Genomic DNA, 18,266 nt, shown 5'->3' with positions numbered 1-18,266 from the left:
TAAATGTTCCACGATCCAAACTCAAGAGAAACGGCGATTGTGCCTTTTCTGTCGTGACTCCCAGCTTATGGAATAATTTACCTTCTTATATCAGGTTTGTTCAAGGCTTAGAGGATTTTAAGGGGCTTCTTAGGACCCAGTGAAGTCTTTGTGATTTATTGTAATTGTTGTAAGTTGTCGTATGATTATTCTTTTTTCTTTTAGTGGACTTGTTGATAACTCTACAGCACTTTGGTTCAGCTGCAACTGTTTTAAAAGTGCTCTATATAAACAGTTGACATTGACACCACAGAGCTATGTATATGCGGCTTCAGTAATCACCTGGTGCATGGCCCCTGCAGGTATAAGGACAGAGTCTCCCAGGAACTGAACAACAGTCCAGCCTTGAACTCCATGTTCATCCAAGAGTCGTTGGCGCTGCTTCCTGCTCAGGTACCATCCCTGGTCTCTTATTGGGTCTTGGTCCAGACACACATTCACGCCTTGCTCTTTACAGAGCTAAAACATTTGTATGTCAAAGAAAGGAAAAGAGTTTGTGAGTAAAAAATATAATGTTATTAGGGCTGTCAAAATAACGCGTTCATTTCGATTAATTAATAAAAAAAAAAATAACGGATTAAAAAAAAATAACGCAAATTAATCGTATAGGGTAGTTCACTGTTATTGTTTTCATCCGGGTTTTTCGCGCCTGCGCGCCGGACTGGAAGGCAGAAGGCGAGCACAGCGGCAGAGCAAATAGAGCGAACGACGAGTTCTCAACATATTTTTCTTCTTTAGATAACGTATCACAAGATCGTTTTAAGAGTAAGTTGATGGTTGATGGTATCAGATTGCCAGATACCGTCCAGATAGCGAGTCTGTGAATGCTGGCCAAACGTTTTAGTCCGGCCCGGTGGCCAAATGCATTATCATTATTCAACAGCTGTATCTCCTCTCTGCATCAACCGATCTGCACTAGATTTTTTGTGAGTCGTGGGCGAGCGCTGCCCAACGCGTTCGTGTGTATTGCCTGGTGGACCGGCGGGGAAAATGCGTGATAGCTTCTGCGGTGGCTGGCGGCCAGTGTTTTGCCGAAACGTGCATCCCTGCCGAGATATGCATCCCCTGTCGCGGGAGCGCGCCTCGCTCTGTACAACTGAATATCGACGAAGAAAACGGATTAAAATGTGACCAACGGAGTTACTTGTTCTTATATCAGTGATATCAAAACGTTTGAATATACCTCTTGTGTGAAAAAAACGGTGTTTATATGGCAGATTCGTTTACAAAAGTACGGGTGTAATGAACACCATAAATCCAAAGTTTTTATCTGAGGTACGGCTGATTTATTTGTTGTGGCCTCTTGTCATTCACATACAACAATAAACCGTGAGAACCGACGTGAGTTTTGAAACTGCAAAGCTTTGTCTTAAACGGAAGATCAAACATGCATTTACAGTAAACAGCACAGCGTTCATAGACCAGTGTGATGCATTCGTGACTGTTAGAAAGCTATGGTGCATTCAGGAGCATGGGACATTTCAAACTTACAAGGAAAGAGGCATAAAACGGAATAGAACTTAACTCATACAATAATATGAGTGTGACCTTTCTAACAATACTGAATGCTTTATACTTGTATTTATGATATTTTCTTTGATTATGCACATCTGCTAGCTTTTTATTCTTTTTCATTATGTTCCCTATATTTTCATTGTGTTCCCTACGTTACTGTGTGCCACATATGCCACAACGACACATGTTAAAACGTCTGAAGGCATGATATGTGAATAAGAGTTTTTGAACTTTAATGTATCTAATGCTGATTATTCATTGAATCATTTGAATTTAAATATTTAAAATACTTTCACAGCAAAAATTATATGCAATTAATTTAGATTAATTAATTACAGAGTATGTAATTAATTAGATACATTTTTTTAATCGATTGACAGCCCTAAATGTTATATAACATAGAATTGAATACACTAGTCTTTAGAAGCTGCTGCAGCTTTTCCATACTTTCAGCTAATTACCAACCTTGTGCAGAAATTCTTGGACTTTGTCCATGTCTCTGTTGAGGTAGATGTGCCATAGAGCTCCAGGTGTTTCACTGGAATCCTTCAGCCTCCTTCGAACACCCTCATCTAAATCTTCCTCCTCAAGACGCTTTAACACTCCTAAAGACATGCAATCACAACGTGCTATAAAAAATGGTTACATCCTCACAGATTTCTTCTGTTTTTTGTTTTTTTCAGACTAAAAAAAAAATCAGATAATCGAAAATGTCAGACAAATAAAACCCAAGGAGATAGAAATGGGGAGTTTTCAAAGTATGATTTCATTCATTAAGGGCAAAAGGTTCCCCAACCCAACCAGATGTGAAAAAGTAATTTCCCCTAAACCTAAAACTAGTTGGGCCACCCTTAGTAGCAACAACTGACATCAAGAATTTGTGAAAACTGGTGATCAGTCTTTAACATTACCACTGAGGAGATTTAGCCCAGTCTCCTTTGGAGAGAAGTGTTGCTAGAGTCTTCACCTCACCAGATCTTTGACCCTGTCCATGTATCTTGGGAATTAGTGAAGTTGTGCCAGAGACATTAGGACCACTCTCTCTTGCAGAAATGTTTAAAGTCAGCCTTGTTGGACAGTTTTTGAGTATTATGAAGAACTAGACATAAAAAAAATATTTTTTTATATTTGATGGAGATGTCTGCAGTGTAGAGGGTGAATAGAAACAGTTCCCTGCAGGGCCCCTGCACTGCAGACTAGCCTGTCAGAGACACAGCTTTGTGTCCCCAGTTAGCTTGACGTAACGGCTGCTCATCATCAGAGGTTAAGGGAGGCTTTGTGGAGCCCAGGTGGCCATAGCCTTATCAGTTCGAGCTGCTAGCTCAAGGTGCTGACTCTGAAGCTCAAAGCCGGTGCTGCCGAGGCAGTGAAGGACAGGATGGGTAATACTAGCAGCCTCAATGCTAACACAAACTAACATTGAAACTCTTACATTTACATTTAGAATGATATCATCTCAAGTAAAACATGTGATTGAAGGTATGAAAAATTAAATGTTTGTCAATGCTATGACCAATGCTGGAAATGCTCACAATTCTGACTCCTGACTCGCTACAAGGGGCGTGTTTGACTGAGATGCTATGATATGAAAGCATGTACAATTTAAATCAATAGGAAAATTCAACTGCAATAGCAACCATTTACCCCAAGTGAGCAGCACAAAGGCAGTTTTAAGACAAATATTGGCAAACTAAACGAATTTACATATAAATGTAAAAATTGCACAGTACCATTAAAGTAGCACCCTTAGATCTAGTTTATACGATTCTTCTGCTAAACAGTTGATTTCGGAGTGAGTTACAGCTTAAGGTGTTTTACATTGTTTTAATTTTTTGAGATATGCTTTTTCATTTCAAATCAAAACTAAAAGTAACTGAATGAAAAGTATTTTAAATCTCAATCTGCCAGGGGTATGAACAATTTGTTGCTTAACAGTATGGTTGCAATAGTATATAGTATGAGTTCAGGGTGAGTCACACTTTAAAGAATCAAATCATCGTTTAAAAACTGCATTATGTGTTTACTTGGGTTATCTTTTATCCGATATTAAATGTTTTGATGATCTAAAACATTTAAGTTGGACAAAAAAGCTAAATAAATATATACACTTTTTCATAGCACTATTAACAGGTCAGTCTCCACGTTAAGCTTTAAGTTTCAGAAATAATTGAAAATAAAACAAGAAGCTTAAAGTTTTACCAGTTTTAGATAGGACTCCATTCCCTTTCGCTACTCCAACATAAACCAGGACAGATACCACATCTGAAACTTCAACATGGAGGTTGGCAGTCCCAAAGTCCTGATCCTGAGATGCAGCTACACCTAAAGTGACAGACAATCTTTAATCGCAATCACAAAAGTGAATGCAGTGGGACATCACATCTCTAAAAAATATTTGAACATCACTGCAATTTGCAAAAAGACTATGAGATGATAATAATAACAATAATATTTTGTGTTGAACATATTCTGATGGTTTTGTTTTACAGCCCTTTATAATACAAGTCAGCAGTGTTTTGCAGAAAACTTTCTTTCAGTTACCCCAGGTTGTTAATCCATGCTTTTATCTCAACTTGACAAGATTAAAGCAAAGCGCTGTGTGCAAGGCTCAGTTAGGCCTGCCCTTCATTCCTTTGGAATGCTGCTGATCATTTTTTAACCGGTACACGCAAAGACGAACAAACTGGACCTCACCTGTTCTCTCTTCTCTCCGCTGACTGCCAGCGGGCCAAGTCATTTTTTTTTTTTTTTTAATCCTTCTCTCAGCTTTTAAATGCCTTATTGGTCTTGTTCCTCCATATCTCTCTGACCTGCTTTTTAGCCTAACGTTTCTCCACAGGAACTTAGATCAGCTGACCAGCTTCGGTTGGTTTTACCAAAAACTAGGCTGAAGCTCTGAGGGGATCGAGCCTCTCAGTCCTGGCTTCAAAATTACGGAACAAGTTGTCAATAAACATCTTCTCTTGCTGTTATTAAGTCTGTCTTAAAAAGACACCGGTTTTTAGTGGCTTTTGACACACTGTGTGTTTCTGTTTTATTTTTAGTCATTTCAGTCTTTGCAGTATGTTTTGACTCTGCTTTTAAGGCTTATTTGTTCCATTTTATTATGTGTGCCTCATGCTGTAGTACTGTACTTGTTACTGCACAACACTTAGAACAAACAGTTTTTAAATGTGCTTTTCAGAAAAAATCTATTTGGATAGAAATAGATTCTGTCATTCAGTGAGTTTAATTTTTTTCTATAATGGTCTTTTATTTCAGTCTATTGGTACATATAAAGAGGTTCAATGTGAAGGCTACTTCCTGCCAAACGGCTTATATTGTGAAACCGCGTACGCATATGTAAAAATGTTACTTTGCACATACTGGTCTGCACAAGTACCTCAAGTCCACATGGACGTCTGTGGACTCAAGTCCACGAAAGTATGCAGGAGCCTTAACAGTACTACAATAGGAACAAGATCCAGAGTATTGACTTAAAAGCATTCAAGTCCAGGTTCTACAGCGTGAATTTTAGTCTATCACCATGCAATACAGGGGTCTGAAATGTGTTTTGGCCTATAATATTTGCAACAAATTAAGAACAATAATGTCCATATTATTTAAGAATAACTAAAGAAATGCTGAGAATCAATAGTAATCTATATTTCTGCTGACAGATGTCCCTACGCCTTAACACTCTTGACTGTCAGGTTGTCAGAACATCAAACAGCTTATCTGCATGGGAAATCTGGGTACAATGACCAGGTAGCCCTGAACTGATGATGCTGCTTTCCTCTTACCATATGCACAACATAATCTTGGTCCAAGATCAGGCCTGACAAAAAAAGATGGTAGATGTGAGGCTAGGTTGAGGCTTCCTTCTGGATCGGAATACTCTGGCAATGGAAGGTTCTTCATTAAGTCGTCGTATCTGCAAAACATATTTTTCACATAAACTTTCATATTATTCTCGCTTTTTTAATGTCTTGATCATTTAATGTCATGGCAAATAGTTTTGGCAGGACAAAATAGATTTTTTTTTAATTACTTGAGGAAATACCAAAGAAAAGACATTTAGAAAATGCATCAAATGTATACCGAGTTAACATTTACAGTGTTTATGGCTCTTCCATAATTTCTGTTGTTCCGTCCAAAATGCTGGACAACTTCTCAACCAAATTCCTACTGATGCTGACCCGTGATCATTTTATTAGAGCTTAGAGTTGATCACCGTTTGTTGTCTTGTTTTCAATTAATCTATTGGAAGCTTTCAAAAGCCATGAAATCATCATCTGGGCTTTTCCAGTTTGGTTTCATGGCATATTAATCCCTTTGTATCTAAACTTCTGAATTTAAAGAACATAATAAAAAAATGTCTAGTCAGATTCAATTTCAGATAGTGAAAAAAAACAAAAAAACATTATGTGTCTTTGTCAATAAAAGGCATGAAAACATCTGGTTTAAACAACTGCATTTTTTAAACCAATTTTCGATTTATCAGGAGAAACATGTACCTTGAGGGCATCAGAGCCATGAACTCCTCCCCAGACGGCCAGTCCTTAAGTCTGTAGACCATGGGCTCACCATCTTTGGACTTTGGTCGCTCTTAAAAAGTAACAGAATTTAAGTTAGATTAAACAACAACTAAGATAATTAAGGAAGAGCAAGATCTAATTTACTTAAACTTACTGGTAATGTCCTCAAATCCATCCCAGAACTCCTTTATTCCAGAGTTGGACACCACTTGGTCTTTGCAGTTGAGAAGGTCTCCCTGATGGTCTGCAAACTCCTGATTAAAGGAATCAGCCTTCCACAGATTGGTATTCAGTCGCTTATGGATCCCAGACACCAAAACAGGCTAAACAAACAAAAATCCAATACTTAACTTCATGATTTTAAGCATGAATTAGATGACCTGTTTGTTGGACTTAAACATACCTGTCCTTGTTTCCAGCACTCTCTAAACAACTTCCAGTTGTTCTGATTGCGATGATCTTTAAGCCATAATAGGCGTCTGTTGTTCAACCAAAAGTGGGGAATATCTGGATACTGATTTGTTGAGTCATCAGGCATCACAGCAGGCAGAACGGCTGACTTCTTTCTTTGTGTTCTGACATCCTCCGTACCGACAGGGGCGAGGTTGCCATTGTTACTGGGTACCATCGGATCTGGCTTTGTTGACAGCTTGGTGGTGATGCTCTGGCGAGTGGCAGGGATTTTATTCTCTACCACCGAAGCAATGATGTCATCAAGGATGTTTGGCATAGTTCTGCCATCCTTTCCAGTCTGTGGAAGAAGGCAAAGAATATATATAAGAAACATAACCAAAATTCTGAATTCATAAATCTTAAGCCTATGTAAGGTGATACACAGCGTGTACGTGAAACAAGTTTATTTCAACTCCATAACATGCATGCGCTGTACAGGTCTGTTTACCTGCACAGCAGTGGAATAAACAGGTGCAAAGGCAATTCCTGCATCAGTGGAACCAAGCTTAAGCTTTCCTGCTGTTGTGGTGAGCAAATCTCGGAGTGTGGACCCCTGCTCTGTACTGCTAGCCACCAGCGATGTGTTTTTACACTGCTGCAGGACTTCCTCCCCATCCTTCTCTTCTTTGCCTGGCAGAACAGCCTGCTTGTTTTCTGTTGGAAAAGAGAAGATGGAACAGCTGGAATGTAGTGACATACTTTCTAAAATTAAACTCAAACTGTTAAGACATCAACAGAGAGATAGATAGTGACATAGAAAATGGATTAAAAAAATAAATATCACTACATTTTCTCACCTTTCTTTTCTTCCCTGGATTTCTGCTCTGCAAGGTCAGCCAAGAAGTGAAGAGGTGACTGAGACTCTGGTGGAGTGACAGGTGTGCTCTCGTTGTCACTCCCAGGATTGCTTCCCCCACCATGCCCTCCATTAGTTTCTGCCTTGGCTCCTCCATCCTCCGAGTTCTGCTGGGATCCTGGCTCAGCTTTGACCAGCGACAGCTTGTTACTATGGTTCAGCACATTTTGCAGAACCTAGAAGACAGAAACAACAGTGATATTTAAAGACAGATGGAAAACAGCTTTGCTACTATATTGTACTATGACTTTTCCCTTAAAGGGCCCACAGAAAACTGTTGTTCTAACTTGTTGATTTATAAATTTACTTTATTTAAATTTAGCAGCTGGAGACCGATTGCAGATGACAATCCTTATCAAGAAATGTTTGAACTCCTTTTGAGTCCCATTCTTATCTGTTTGCATTCGGAGGAAGTAACAAACTCTGCACCCTATCTTGTAGTTTTATTACAGCTCAGGAGTTAAAAAGGGTGAGGGATCTTCAACTGTTAGAACCAAAATGTGGACACCTGTTAAAATTATTACAAATCTTCAAACAACCAGTCTTATGTTTCCATTCAAGTGAAATATACAAAATAGCATATTTTTAGCTGGGTGACCAGATGACTCAATTTGTGTGGGACTGTGCCGCATTTTTCACTCCTGTCCTAGTGTCCCTCAAATTGAAGCGATGTCCTGCATTTGACCGGATCAAAATTCTGGAAGCCAAAATATGGTTCGACAGGTGCTTTTCTGACAGAGTTGCATCGGGTGTCAGTCAAACTGCAAACATGCGTGCCACGACGCTCGTAAAATAAAACAGAACAAGAAAAGGATTTTAATGCATACAAAATATAATGGAAACTATGTCAAAGAAAATAAATGCAAGAACAACAAAGACTGAGGGATGGCTGTAACTGGGTGAGGCCAGTGAAAGGTGTTTCTCAGAGAGCTTTTTGTGAAATTTGCCAGTTTGTTCAGTTTCACACAGTGGGGAGCACACCCGCCAACAGGGGGGGGACAAATGGGTCAATTGTCCCTGCCCAGGACAGAGGGGGGGGGGGGGGGGGGGGGCCCGAAACTGACACTCTGACTGACCATTAAAATGGTCAGAAGGCCCATTTACACTACATTCTTTTAACTGAGCCGAGCCGAGACCAGTCTGAGCTTGGATCAGTTAACCAAGCCGAGACGACCGTTTACACACCACACTATCCCGGTTCCTTGGTTGCTCCTCGCCTCTGTACAGCCTCTGCTCCTCGCCTCTGTACTGCATCTGCGGTACTACTCCTCTCTGGGATTGAAGGCGGGACCGAGCAAAACAAAACGGCAGCACCCGTAACATTCAGGATGTTATGGTTAGACAGAGTCGGCATTTGGGACGTGGATAAGACAAACAAACGTCTAATAAGGATTTACAGACGCAGGAAACAACAGACGCTGAGGTTCATCACACTGCTAAGCAGAATCATCTCTAGAAACCGTGTGGCATGGTGAGGAAGCTAGTATTATTATGAATGTCTGAAATTTGTCTGAATGGAGTGTGAATCGGGACGTGCAGCCAGACACAGCGGAAAAAACGCGGACAGTCAGCTGACTGTAAGGGGATGACGCGGTCTGCTCATGCGCTCTTTATCAGATAACCGGGCCAGAAAAAAAAAACAGGCCGAGACCTACTCAGGAACTGGTCTGCAGTTAGCGCAGTCCGGTTATGTTTAGCGCGGTCCAGTTCAGTCTGCTGACCGTTTACACACAAGAGTTATCTCGGTTACCGAGCTCGGACTGGTCTCGGCTCGGTTAAAAAAGTGTAGTGTAAACGGGCCTAGAGTGTCGCGCTGACTGCAGGAGCAGTCTGTGTCACGGCACTTTGCTGCTCCCCCTCCCCTCTTGTACATGGCTCAGCAGCGCCAGCCAATCAGCACACAGGCTCAGCCTGGCCCGCCCACTCAGTTCTCTCTCACAAACAACCTCGCTGCTGCTGCTTAGACTCGGAGAGAGAGAGGCTGCAGGAGCGGAAAAACATGAAGAGGGAAAGTATGTTTTGTAAAAAGCCGGTTAATTTCAGTGGAAACACAACAAATTTATATAAGCACGTGAAAAACCATGAGCAAGAAAACGTTGAGCGACAGACACGGAGAGAGGAGACAAAACTTCTCTCATTACCCCGACAGACCCAGACCCACAGACTGACGTCACTGACTGAGGCGTTTCAGTCCTCCAGAGAACATCCAGGTAGGTAAGAGTGGTCATCTTCAGCAGCAGTTCATGTTAACTTTTAAAGTAGATATTATCTATTATATGTTACTGGAGCCCACACAGAAAATGTAATTAAAATCTTGAAAGAATCCAGTACATATATCCTATTAAAATGTGTTATTTAAGATAAGGTAACATTAGCTAATCCTTTATTTATCCCATGACGGGGAAATATATAGGGATTAAAGCAACAGGCAGGTGCACACAACAAAGACAAAATTACATAAGGATTGAAAGATATAAGAGGTGGATTAGGAAAAAAAACACTATGAACATAACATTATTATTATTATTTAATTGTAATTAGGGCTGGGCAACGATTAAAATATTTAATCGCGATTAATCGCCCTGATTAATCGCATTGTATTTACAAACTCCAAGAATGAATTCAAAAGTAGTGTAAAGAGCACTTTTATTTTAATGTTCTGCTGCCATATGAACAAAAGTCTTGTAACACTTGTAGCACTTATTTTATACTGGATATTTTCAACCCATCTATTGAATTTAGTGCACTAGTTTATCTTTTCTTCATAAGAGAACAGCAAGCACTGCAGCCAAAATATGGCCTTTTTTGACCTGCTGTATATTAGCCAGTCCTTAAGCTTGATGTATCATGAAACTGTTGACCTTTTGGATTTTGTGGTTTTCATTTTATTATTACAATTAAATAATAATAATAATAATAATAATAATAATAATAATAATAATAATAATGTTATGTTCAGTGTTTTTTCGCTAATCCACCTCTTATATATTTCAATCCTTATCCCAATTTTGTCTGTGTTGTGTGCACCTGCCTGTTGCTTTAATCCTATAAATTTCCCCGTCGTGGGATAAAAAAAGGATTAGCTAATGTTATCTTATCTTAAATAACACTTTTTAATACATGTACTGGGTTCTTTCAAGGTCTTAATTACATGTTATGTGTGGGCTCCAGTAACATCCATCCATCCATCCATCCATCCATCCATCCATCCATCCATCCATCCACTGATCTACCTGGATGTTCCATGGAGGACTGAAACGCCTCAGTCAGAGACGTCTGTGGGTCTGTCGGGGCAGTGAGAGAAGTTTCGTCTCCTCTCTCCGTTTCTGGGGCTCGACGTTTTCATGTTTTTTCACGTGCTTAGATAAATTTGTTGTGTTTCCACTGAAATGAACCGGCTTTTTACAAAACATACAGCTTGATTTCATTTACGGTATTAAAATAAAGCCAAACGGTGCTACTTCCCCTGTTCATGTTTTTTCGCTGCTGCGGTCTCTCTCAGCTGTTTGTGTGTTAAGTTTGTGTGAGAGCTGAGTGGGCGGGCCAGGCTGAGCCTGCGTGCTGATTGGCTGGCGCCGCTGAGCCATGTACGAGAGGGGAGGGGGAGCGGGAGAGTGCTGCCGTGACAGCGCGCTGTAGTCAGCGCGCCTGCTGACTGACACTGACTGAAAGCATGTGAGCAACATGCGTTATGCGCGATAAAATAAATATCGCCGTTAATAGTCTAATGAATTAACGCGTTAACTTGCCCAGCCCTAATTGTAATAATAAAATAGAAATCACAAATCCTGAAAGGTCAACAGTTTCATGATACATCAATTTAGGGCCTGGCTAATATACAGCAGGTCAAAACAGGCAATATTTTGGCTGCAGTGCTTGCTGTTCTCTTATGAAGAAAAGATCAACTAGTGCACTAAATTGAATAGATGGGTTGAAAATATCCAGTATAAAATACAGAGATTTCCAAGGCATTAAGTATACAGTTAAGTTTACTTTTTTTTGGTGTGTGTGTGTGTGTGTGTGTGTGTGTGTGTGTGTGTGTGTGTGTGTGTGTGTGTGTGTGTGTGTGTGTATGTGTGTGTGTGTGTGTTTGTGTGGTGTCGGCACGTGTGGAAGGGGGGGCCTAAAAAGACTGCGTTGTCCCGGGCCCTAGCAAAGCTGTCAGCTGGCCAGGTGGGGAGCACATTGTGAAGTAATATTGTTAAAGTGAGTTGCACAAGAACGTAGAGCTGAAAAAGCTGCCTGCTAATCTATGTGCTCATTTTAACTCAAACCTGTCTGCCTGGCAGACAAGGGAACAGCAGCCAAGATTATCTTTAATATTTAACTTTACGCAAAAGTTTGATAAAATTTTTTAGATAGACCTTAAATAATGTGCTAAACTTTAAAATCTTGAAAAGTTTTTTTCTAAAACCTTAAAAGAACTTTATTAAAGGTGCAATAAACAAAATGTCACCATTAAGTGGGCTGTTGAGCAGTCTGTATACCAAAACAAGATGTGTGATAAGACACGCTTCTCTCCCTTAACCCCACCTTTCCCCAGCCCTCCTCACCCATTGCGCATATTTGCAAAGAACATACACACCGCAAAACAGCCTCACCTTTTGTGAACATGTCTCGTGAAGAAGTAAGTAACTCATAACTTTACAATGCTGTTAGCAAGAGAACGTTTTGATCCACTGGACGTGCTCTCCACCGTTTTGCTCCTACGCCACACTGCTCTAACGTAGACACATGTGCGGCCAGCCCAACAAGAGACTGGAGAACAACACACAGAGATGGTGTGTGACGTCATTTAAAACAATACCTTTAGTTCTTCATGTCACTATTTTTTAGTTCTATCTAAAATAAATAATTTTTGCCTATTGCTCCTTTAAAAATATAGTGGACAATCTTTTTTGGCTTCGAGTTCAGGGGGATCTATCTATTGGTTCTGCTGCTCTCACCGTTGGCTGAGAGTCACAAGAAGCAAACCGCATACATGTTTATGAGAAGAAGAGGAAGGCATCAGAGTAGATTTAGGACATTTGTTCACGCGAGCTTCCCGTTTCTTACCTACATTTCTAGAAAAAAATTATTCACTCTATCTTTAAACTCTTAAAGTTTAACCGTTCTAATAAACTTTAACCCCCCCTCCCCCCCCCCAATGGACTGCACGCTGCACAGAAGTAGTTCAGCACCATTCCTTCATGCTTGAAAGGAGAAAACCTTGACTAAGACATTGTTGATGGAGACGACCGATTGTTTGTAGGGAATGCTACTTCCATTCATCAAATGAGAATAATTTTGGAGTAAATTTCTTACTTATTGCTGCTTTATAATAAAAAAATATGATGTTATCATAATAGCTATGTTTTGAGCTAACTTTTAAATATTGCCAAAAAAAACTTTGATGGAAACTCGGCTTGTGTGTACCGCATTGTCCTTCATTTTTTGACATCTGGTCACCCAAATTTTAGGTCATGTAGATAGCAGTTATTCAGCTAGCTGAGCTCAGAACAAGACAGTGTTTGTGCAAATCACAATATGTCTCTAAAACTTACAATAAAACTGAGAGAAAATTGAGAGATACTGTGGCATACAGTGTTACAGGTCAGGAACTGGGAGGGACGGCAGTACCTGTGAGACGCCGTTGGTTGCTGGTAGCTTGGTAAGAACGTTTTGTTTGCTACTGCATTGACATTGAAAGATTATGTTGCTTTTGTCTCTCAGGGAGTGCATGGATGTCACCAACTCGGTCAACACTGAAATAAATACAATATTAGATTTGAAAAGATTTGAAATGACAAATGTTTAAGCAAAAACATATTACAATATTCCAAACAATGTAAAACCAATCAATAATATCAACCACATTAAAAAGACTTGACAAAGTAGAATGATTACAGAGATAAACAGGAAGATGACTGATCCCTGCACGTACTGTACCTTTGCCAGGGATGATCTGTGTTGGCATGAGATGCTTATGGTCATGGGGTTGGCCTTTAACACACTTCAACCAACCATACAGCTCTTTATCTAAACATAGAGGGATGAGAAGCATCATTAATGGCCCAGATGGGAAGTTACTGTATTGGTCACCATGTCGTTGTTCTTTAGCATCAATCCAAATGATTCCAGCCTGATGACAAGGCTATTGCTGTTGCAGAAAAGGTAGTAAACTTCAATCCACTGGTGACTACTGTGACCGAAACTGTCTTCAGAGGGACGTTTTCATTTACATTAGTTAACAAGATTGCTGTTTTCAAGCTGGATAAGTCTCTTTTATGACAGACTTGTCCAGCTTTCTTTTAAAATAATAGGTCTTAAGTTTGATAGATAAGAATTGCCTGTCTACAAAAACAGTCACAGACCTTTGCAACTCCTTCGCTCCTTGGCTTTGTAACAGTCTAGGCAGACCACAAAGCCACATTTCTGGCAGACCCAGTGGATGTTAAAGAGCGTTGCTTCACAAGCATCGCACATTTCCCTAACCCCTCTCACTGCCCGTTTCCATGCTGGTTTGGCTGAAACAGAGAAAATACAGATTCAGAGTAATTATTGCTTTAAACGGGACTTGTTACTTCAACGGTATATATCCAGAGTCTTGGCAAAAAAAGTAAATCATGGGAATTTTAGGGGTTTCGCATCTTTAATAGATTCAAAACAAAATCTCATTTCAGGAGTAGAAAATCACAAACAGCTCATTCATCACAGAGATGTGCAGATTTCATCCAAAAAATAAAAGAACAGACTCGTAACAATAGAGTGCAAAGGGCAGCGTGTTTCACCAGGACATCTAGCCAAAGTGATGTTAGTTGAATTTATAAGCCCGTTTACACTACACTTTTTTAACCAAGCCGACACCACCGTTTACACACCACACTATCCCGGTTGCTTGGTTGCTCCTCGCCTCCTAGTGACGATCTGCGGTACTGCTGCTCTCTGGGATTGAAGGCGGGACCGAGAATATCAAAATGGCGGCGCACGTAACATTCAGGATGTTATGGTTTGACAGAGTCGGCTTTGGGAACGTGGATAAGACAAACGAACGTCTAATAAGGATTTACAGACGCAGGAAACAACAACAGTCACTGAGGTTCATTACACTGCTAAACAGAATCATCACTGGAGACCGTGTGGCATGGTAAGGAAGCTAGTGTTATTATGAAAGTCTGAATTTTGTCTGAATGGAGTGTGAATCGGGACGTGCAGCCAGACACGCCGGAAAAACCGCGGACAGTCAGCTGACTGTAAGGGGATGACGCGGTCTGCTCATGCGCTCTTCGTTATCAGAAAAACAGGATAAAAAAAACAGTCCGAGACTTGCTCAGGAACTGGTCTGCAGTTAGCGCAGTCCGGTTATGTCTAGCGCGGTCCAGTTCAGTCTGCTGACCATTTACACACAAGAGTTATCTCGGTTACCGAGCTCGGACTGGTCTCAGCTCGGTTAAAAAAGTGTAGTGTAAACGGGCCTTATGCATAAAATAGTCTGTACACATAGCACATGCTTTTTGTCATGTTGCGGTCCCTTACTAGGAAAGTGACAGTGGATGGTGCTCCTTCATATACAACATATTGTATGGAAAGCTCTGAAAATTAAAGTGGGTATATTTTCCTTTAACATGACTATAAATGAGACACATCCTTTCCTTGGGTCTGTTCAGAATCCAATATCTAGCAATCTATGGTAATGTAGAGCAGTGGGCCTAGATAGGGAAATAAGCAAATTTGTGGCCCCCAAACTCTGGTACTATATCCTCAGTTCCATTCCGAAGCGGGGCCGTATTGTATGTGTATGGAGGACCAAGTCTTCCATATCTAAAAATAAATACAGAAATAAATAAATGCTCAATAAATAAATAAGCATACAATTAATTGCCACCAAATTAATAAATGTAGGTAGAAATTAAATTATACAGTGAGACATAAATGTATATATCTCTTTTAATTAGCTTATTCTTTTATTCGCCTTTGTAATAATTACCTTATTTATTTATTGTGCGTTATAATCTTCAACTTTATTTATTAATTACTTATATTTTTTAAGTATTTATTTTTGTGCATGTTATAATATTTTTGTCTGATTTATTCTTCCTTTGTATTTTTTTACCCTATATATTTCTGTGATGCTATTTATTTCTGCCTGTCGCTTTTACATTTCTGCCTGTCCTTTTTACATTTCTGTATGCATTTCTGCCTCATTATGCAAATGAGGAGGGGCTGTGTCTTAAGGGCTCAACTTCTTCCCATTGGTTGGTTAGCATTTTACTGCATCGGTCAAATCTACATGGCTTTTCCCCGCACTAAAGCTTAAGTAATGTCAAACTCATCAGGCAGACGTTCAGTGGCCGACCTCTTAAGGAAAGCTGCTAATACACTGGAAGAATTAGAACGCTGTACATTTGGGATGTTTTTTTATGGTTTCAGATTCGGCTTTTCCAGATTAATAACTCATCGGCGGATGATTTATTCTACAAAACAGACACCTCTCCGCAACCACAGCAAGGCAGACACTGAGCTACAACCATAGTTTCCTCAAAACGAGTCTCCCACCGCGCTGGGTGAATTACATTGGACCCTATGCAGAGCTCGCTTGATAAGAAAATACTGTAGTTGATTATAAAAGGCACGATATGAATTATCAGATTCACAACCAGGCAATAAAAAGCATTACATATTATCATTATTCTATCCATGTTGGTCTAATTTGTGAAGGAGGCGGAGTTTCATCAAGCCGATCCAACATTTCCCCCTCAGCTGCAACACTTAAGGGTTCATGCTGCATCTTTAAGCATGATCCAGCACTGCAGTGAAGTTGGTTTGAATTTGGATATTGGACATTACAGCTCCGCGCAGTCAGCGGGATCTAGCTCATGGTTAATCCGGTTGAGGGACTCCGATTTCGGCCAGCGTCTCTCTGCTGCTCCCTCCTCCCACACGCGGTGGTGCAGTTAGAGACCGTCAAAAAACTTTTGAACCAAGCTCTCTTGAGAAATAAAAATCAATAAATGTATTATCTTGTGACCAGCTAAGATAAAGTAATATAAATTGATGCCAATAGATAAAAATATGTAAGGCACACTTGTTTTTATTAATTTTTAAGCTATTTTCAATTTTCAAGACAAAAATTTGGACTTTTCTTCAATAGCTTCCAGGTCATGTGACCCACTCACTCAAATTCTTTGTGAAATTGTTCTACTACTTCAGCCAACTATTGTCTTTGAATAAATCTTAAAAATTGAAAATAGCTTAAAATGGAATAAAAACAAGGGTGCCTTACAGATGTTATTTAGTGGCATGATTTTATATTAGTTTTGTCATAGGTGGTCACAAAATACGGAATTTATTGATTTTTGTTTCTCAAGAGTGCTTGATTCCAAGGTTGTTTGGCGGTCCCTAAATGCACCACGCGTGTGGGAGGAGGGAGCAGCTGAGAGACGCTGGCCGAAATCGGAGCCCCTCAACCGGATCAACCATGAGCTAGATCCTGTTGACTCCGTGGAGTCAACAGGACTTTTATAATCAACGACAGTATTTTCTTATCAAGCGAGCTCTGCATAGGGTCTAATGTAATTCACCCAGCGCGATGGGAGACTCGTTTTGAGGAAACTATGGTTGTAGGTCACTGTCTGCCTTGATGTGGTTGCAGAGAGGTGTCGCTTTGTAGAATAAATCATCCGCCGATGAGTTACTGATCTGGAAAAACCGAATCTGAAACCACAGAAAAACATTCAGATCCCAAATGTACAGCGTTCTAATTCTTCCAGTCTATTAGCAGCTTTCCTTAAGAGGTTGGACACTGAACGTCTTACTGCTGAGTTTGACATTACTTAACAATGCTTTAGTGCGGGGAAAAGCTATGTAGATTTGACCGATGCAGTAAAATGCTAACCAACCAATGGGAAGAAGTTGAGCCCTTAAGACAGCCCCTCCTCATTTGCATAATGAGGCAGAAATGCATACAGAAATGTAAAAAGGACAGGCAGAAATGTAAAAGCGACAGGCAGAAATAAATAGCATCACAGAAATATATAGGGTAAAAAAATACAAAGGAAGAATAAAACAGACAAAAATATTATAACATGCACAAAAATAAATACTTAAAAAATATAAGTAATTAATAAATAAAGTTGAAGATTATAACGCACAATAAATAAATAAGGTAATTATTACAAAGGCGAATAAAAGAATAAGCTAATTAAAAGAGATATATACATTTATGTCTCACTGTATAATTTAATTTCTACCTACATTTATTAATTTGGTGGCAATTAATTGTATGCTTATTTATTTATTGAGCATTTATTTATTTCTGTATTTATTTTTAGATATGGAAGACTTGGTCCTCCATATATGTGGTGTGTTTCCACAATAATGGGAGACTATTGTCTCCATGCCAGTGGCGCACTGATAGGCTGTCACAGTAGGCATGTTTGCATCCAATTGTCATGCAAATTTTGAGTAAACGTTTAAAATGTCACAACCAAAAGTTTTTACTTTCACTTTTGGAGCAGTTCACTAATGGGACTTTTCCATGGTCCATGTCTACCCCGCACGACTCTACTCGTCCTGCCCAAGCTCCGCTCCACTGTACCAACAAATCCAGTAACGCGGAGGCTTTAAGCCCCAGTTCCGTTTTGCGCCCTGCTGCTATTAAGCAGTGTGGCATTAACGGAAGAAATATAGTGAAAAACGTTAGAATAAAAATGTATATCAGGTATATCAGGAGAGGGGGAGAGAAAAAGCGAGATATAAATAATGGAGAGGCTGATCTGTTCCAAACTGGTAAAATTCTTTTAAAATTTAGAGTTTTTTTAAATTTTTATAGGCTGGATATTGGGTATTCGCTTTGCACTGCGCTGATTCAACGGAGTGCTCTTTTTGGGTTCAATCAGGGGTTAAAG

At 39.8% G+C, this 18,266-nt stretch overlaps 1 protein-coding gene across 1 annotated transcript in view; it reads right to left on the bottom strand.

The window, feature by feature from the left end:
* The window catches only part of jmjd1cb (jumonji domain containing 1Cb), a gene marked incomplete in the record, with an annotated part of 181,357 nt that overhangs the window by 6,446 nt on the left and 156,645 nt on the right, over positions 1–18,266 (bottom strand). The window contains 12 exon segments of the mRNA XM_036142383.1: positions 322–498; positions 2,020–2,159; positions 3,754–3,876; positions 5,337–5,467; positions 6,051–6,141; positions 6,226–6,394; positions 6,475–6,822; positions 6,973–7,178; positions 7,322–7,556; positions 13,000–13,124; positions 13,309–13,398; positions 13,734–13,886. Coding sequence (XP_035998276.1) covers positions 322–498; positions 2,020–2,159; positions 3,754–3,876; positions 5,337–5,467; positions 6,051–6,141; positions 6,226–6,394; positions 6,475–6,822; positions 6,973–7,178; positions 7,322–7,556; positions 13,000–13,124; positions 13,309–13,398; positions 13,734–13,886 — 1,988 coding nt within the window.

This window comes from Fundulus heteroclitus, chromosome 10, assembly GCF_011125445.2.
Source record: "Fundulus heteroclitus isolate FHET01 chromosome 10, MU-UCD_Fhet_4.1, whole genome shotgun sequence".
In the NCBI taxonomy this organism is placed as follows: Eukaryota; Metazoa; Chordata; class Actinopteri; order Cyprinodontiformes; family Fundulidae; genus Fundulus; species Fundulus heteroclitus.
The sequence above is the reverse complement of the archived record's forward strand: the minus strand, read 5'-3'. Positions and strand labels throughout refer to the sequence as shown.